This window comes from Chiloscyllium plagiosum, chromosome 8, assembly GCF_004010195.1.
Source record: "Chiloscyllium plagiosum isolate BGI_BamShark_2017 chromosome 8, ASM401019v2, whole genome shotgun sequence".
In the NCBI taxonomy this organism is placed as follows: domain Eukaryota; kingdom Metazoa; phylum Chordata; class Chondrichthyes; order Orectolobiformes; family Hemiscylliidae; genus Chiloscyllium; species Chiloscyllium plagiosum.
Window position 1 is genome coordinate 95,843,938 of NC_057717.1, and position 4,605 is coordinate 95,848,542.

The 4,605-nt window shown below is 41.2% G+C and overlaps 1 protein-coding gene across 5 annotated transcripts in view; it reads left to right on the forward strand.

Moving 5' to 3' along the window:
- The first annotated feature begins 852 nt into the window (after positions 1-852).
- The window catches only part of rfx1a (regulatory factor X, 1a (influences HLA class II expression)), a 155,926-nt gene continuing 152,173 nt past the window's right edge, over positions 853-4,605 (forward strand). For 3 of the 5 annotated variants that reach the window (XM_043694804.1, XM_043694803.1, XM_043694805.1), the window contains exon 1: positions 853-1,330. In XM_043694804.1, the coding sequence (XP_043550739.1) occupies positions 1,155-1,330 (176 nt within the window). In that variant the 5' untranslated portion in view covers positions 853-1,154. The remainder of the gene's footprint in view (positions 1,331-4,605) is intronic. The other 2 variants (XM_043694802.1, XM_043694806.1) reach the window with 1 other exon arrangement.

Genomic DNA, 4,605 nt, shown 5'->3' on the forward strand with positions numbered 1-4,605 from the left:
CCAGATGGCATTAATAAAAGTAGATGAGCAGAAAATGCAATGAGAACATATGGGAAAAAGTTACACAGCAAGTAGTTTGGGGTTTGCAGTGTACAGCTTGGGAATGTGGGGGATGGAGGTTCAATAGTGGATTTCAAAGGGAATAGGAAAAACACCTGAGAAGATAAGAAATTATAAGAAAAGGGCAGGAGAGTGGCTGAAGAATTGCTTTTGCAAAGAATTGCAATAACATCCCTCTAAAGTTTCCAGCTGGTGAACAGACAGATTAGGTCAATGAATGGCAGGCGATAATGGAAGTGAATACATCAGCACGTAGAGATTGGTTGTGATAGTTTGAATGGTTTCCTTTTCTACTGTAAGCATTTAACGATTGTTGAATATTATGTACTGCACAGAAACTGCAGTTCAGCTGGACCAAACCATTTTATACTCCATTGGAGCCTCCATGCCCTGTGGCACACCCAGTTCATAATTCTCACTAGTCTTCGGGCTAAAAGGTTTCTTCTCAATTCTCTGTTGGATTTTGGGATGGCTGTGCCCAACAAGGAAAATATTTTCTCTCTATCAATTCTATCAAAACCTAACCCTCAGATGAAAGAGAAAACGTTCAGATGCTGGATGTCTGATATATTAAAAAAAGTGCTGGAGAAACTGAGCAGATGTGGAAGCATTTGTGGAGATACAAATACAGAGTTAATATTTCCAGTCCCACGTGACTGTCTCAGAACTTCAGAAAAGTTCTTAAGAGTCATGTTGGACTCCTAAAGGCAACTATTTCTCTCTCCAGAGATGCAACCCAGACTTGCTTGGTTTCTGAAGAACTTTGTTTTTATTTCATTATCCTTTTAAATCCTTCCTGTAATGCCTATACACGAATTTCTAGTGTTATCCTTGTAAACTTGAGCACCTCCTCCAGCGCTAGGTTTGCCCTTCCAAAAGTCTAATTATGAGACAACGTGGTCCATTTCGAAGAACTACATTTCCCACAGTGCATGGCAAGGAAGCACGCTTGGCGCATGCGTTGTCTGTCTCCATGACCCGTTGAAATCGTCACCATCGCGCGGAAGGTGTATGTGTCTACTGACGTGGAGCTAAACCAACCGAAATGCCGCAAACAGCGACTGACAGGCACCCAACCACTCACCGACGGGGCAATGGGCGGGCTTGAATGTGGACAGCCAGTCAGCATCGCGGAGGTGGGCAGGCCTTCCGGTGTTGCGTTGCCTGGGTTGATTCCGGAGGCTAGCAACTGTTGCCTTGAGGACGAGCGCCATAGCCACCGTAGTCCTGGCGACTGTTACCCCGTCAAACAACAACTTACGCCACAAAGGTGATTCTTTTTTTCTCTCTTCTCTGATCATCAAAAAACTTCGTACGATAAACAAAAACACTTTTTCCTGACAGGGGATTATAAAATACGGGCCAAAATTCTCAGCCAAAGAGATTAAAAAGATAAAAAAATTAATATGACGATGCCAAAAGATTTTTCAGGCACAAAATGGCGGTCGTTAGGAGTCCAAAGATCACTCTAAACTATTCAATTCCGGCAAGATACCGAGGCTTTATTCTCTCTTCGTAATAGTTATGAAGTAAATCGAACTTTTTATAAAATCTGTGATAATTTTTTGTTGTGGTTAATTATTGTCAGAAGTAGCGTCGGATATGTCAGAAACAAACCCGGGGTAAAGCATTCCATAATTGATAGGATGTGAACTTTAAAGGTTTATCATTTTTGCGTGGGTTTCATTTGCGCTGAAGCGGGTTTCCGAAACCAAAGAGAAAATCCGCTCGTTAATAGAGCAGCGAGTACAGTTGTATGTAGTGAACGGCGAAAGAGGCGAGGTCCGCTTTTTTTTAACCGTGGAGTCGCCCAACTGGAAGTGGGGGAGGGGAGGGGGCGGGAACGAGGTTGATTGTCGGTTTCAGCGACCAACCGGGATGCGGGATCCGCCGTGTAAATCAGCCAATGGGGGTTCGGGTGGTCTCGTTGACCTGCGCGGGAAGTGGTTAGGCACGAGGCAGAGCTTCAAACGCCAGCGATGACGTTGATGTGGGCGTGGCCCAGCGCCGCCTTCACTTCCTGGTTTCATTTGGTGTGGGATGGTGATAGATATTCCATGTGCTGCTACGTTGGGCGCGGAGTGTCTCTTAACTTACAGCAGTGTCTCCACCTCAAGGAGTATTTTAATGTCTCTGAAGTGCTAAAAAAAACTGCAAATAATTCTTTTGGTGCAGTTTGTTACCATTATGATCAACCTTACAGAATAAATTGGAACAGGTGTAGGCTCTTCAATCCTTGCACCACCATTGAACAAGATTATGACTGATCTCTTAACCACAATCCAATACGTCACACCAAACTGATGCTTCATTCCAATGAGGCTAAATAGGAATTTTTATTTGAGGATTTTGAAAGCACACTGTTTCAAGGTATTAGGCAAGCTTGGTTTAGTGTGGATTAGCAGAATTTTAATTGAGGTGCAGTTTCTGTAAGCCAGTGCTTGGGTAATAGTGAAAGATTATCAGAGAAGTGATCAATTTATGGGTTTCTCAAAAACATATTTTTACTTTGAATCACTACCTCAGAAAGTAAATTGTGCTGGACTTTTAGAAATCACTGATTAGCCCTTGTCTAGAATGTGGCTCCCCTTTTGAGCATTACACAAGGCTTAGCTCAACTCCCTTTTTGCGCTACCTCCTTCATTTCCCAAACAGTCAAAAAAAATTCTGCTTTCTGCCTTGATTACACTCAATGACTAAGCATTTCAGTTCTTTGGAGTAGAGAATTAACAAAGAAACATTTCAGTCCTGAACAACTGACCTGTTAGTCTGAGGGAGCAGTGGTTGTTGTGGCAATCAGACTGATTGCAAACAGCTGCTAGTCCCCTTTAAATCCTCATGATTTGTATAATGACAGGCATATCCTAATGGACAGATTTTTTTTGTGCTGCAAAATGTGCACTGAAAAGGTATTTTAAAAAACATGCTGTAGTTGAAACATTTCATGGCACATTTGATATCACCAACAGCACTCCTCCGCTTGACACAAGAATCTTACTCACTGTCAACAGCTTTTATGTCCACACCGCTCTAAATTTTCACTCTGGGATAGCGTGGTGCCAGAGGAATTTAAAACGTAGCCGCACTGGGAAGTGCTGCCTTATTCTGAGACTCTAACCCCTGGTTTCCATTCCCCAACCCTGGCAAAAAAATCTCTTAGCATATACTCTTGCAAACCCCAATATTAGTTTTGTGTTTCAATTAGATAATTTCTCATTTCTTCTGAATTTCAGGGAGTGGAATACCTGTTTGCTCCCCCTCTTCAGATGATAATCCTCTAACTCCAGAAATCAGCTCAGTCAACCTTTGTTATGCTCCTCCTAACAGTTAGCTATAGTTAGAAGCTTTTCTGATCAGGCTGGAATAAACAAGTTGCATGTAACCACATAGAGGGATCTGATTGTTAAGGGGTATAAAGACTTCCAAGTATGTACTAAGGATAAAAATATACAGTGTGTGTATCGTTTTAGTAGTGTTGGGTAAGGAATCCAGAGTGCTTGTGATTTGTTTCTCCTGATCTGATGAATGAGAAGATGCACAATACAGAGCTCTCTACAACGATGATATGTGTAAGTTCAACGTCCAGACATGTTAGCCAAAGTACAGAATCAGTAGATTAGATGGAATGTGTAAAACTTTAAAATGCAAGTTACTTCATGAATTAATCCACAATAATTCTAATGATTTACATCACAAAAAAACTTTTAGCAAAACCATGACATAATGGTCATTGCATGAAATGAGTATTGCAGCTTTTATTTAGGTATCTCACTCTGATGCAAGTTCAGTGTATTTAATGGCTTTTGGTATTTATACCAATGTGGAAAGACTGCTCCAAATCAATACGTTGCTGCCTTCTCCAAGCAATCATTTTATATTTACCACACATGTGGTATAAAGACTGAAGATTTTTAAATATCACTATTGATGGAAATAGATACATCATTGCAAATTAGAAATGTTGAGAAATAATATGTGTCTAATACTGCAGTGAACTGGTTGCTATTAATGCCAACAGATTCCAATAATGATAAAGTTGAACTATATAACATTGGACTAGTCAAATCATTAGGACAAAATGGAGCCAGTATTCTCGATTCTTTCACTTCTTAATCAACCACATGACTTTGTGCTGAGAAATCATGTCGCACAAACTTGTTGAGTATTTTGAAGAAGTAACAAAGAGGATTGATGAGGGCAGAGCAGTAGATGTGATCTATATGGACTTCAGTAAGGCATTCGACAAGGTTCCCCATAGGAGACGGTTAGGTCTCACGGAATACAGGGAGATCTAGCCATTTGGATACTGAACTAGCTCAAAGGTAGAAGACAGAGAGTGGTGGTGGAGGGTTGCTTTTCAGAATGGAGGCCTGTGACCAGTGGAGTGCCACAAGGATCAGTGCTGGGTCATCTACTTTTCGTCACTTATATAAATGATTTGGATGCGAGCATAAGAGGTACAGTTAGTAAGTTTGCAGATGACACCAAAATTGGAGATGTAGTGGACAGCGAAGAGGGTTACCTCAGATTACAACAGGATCTTGA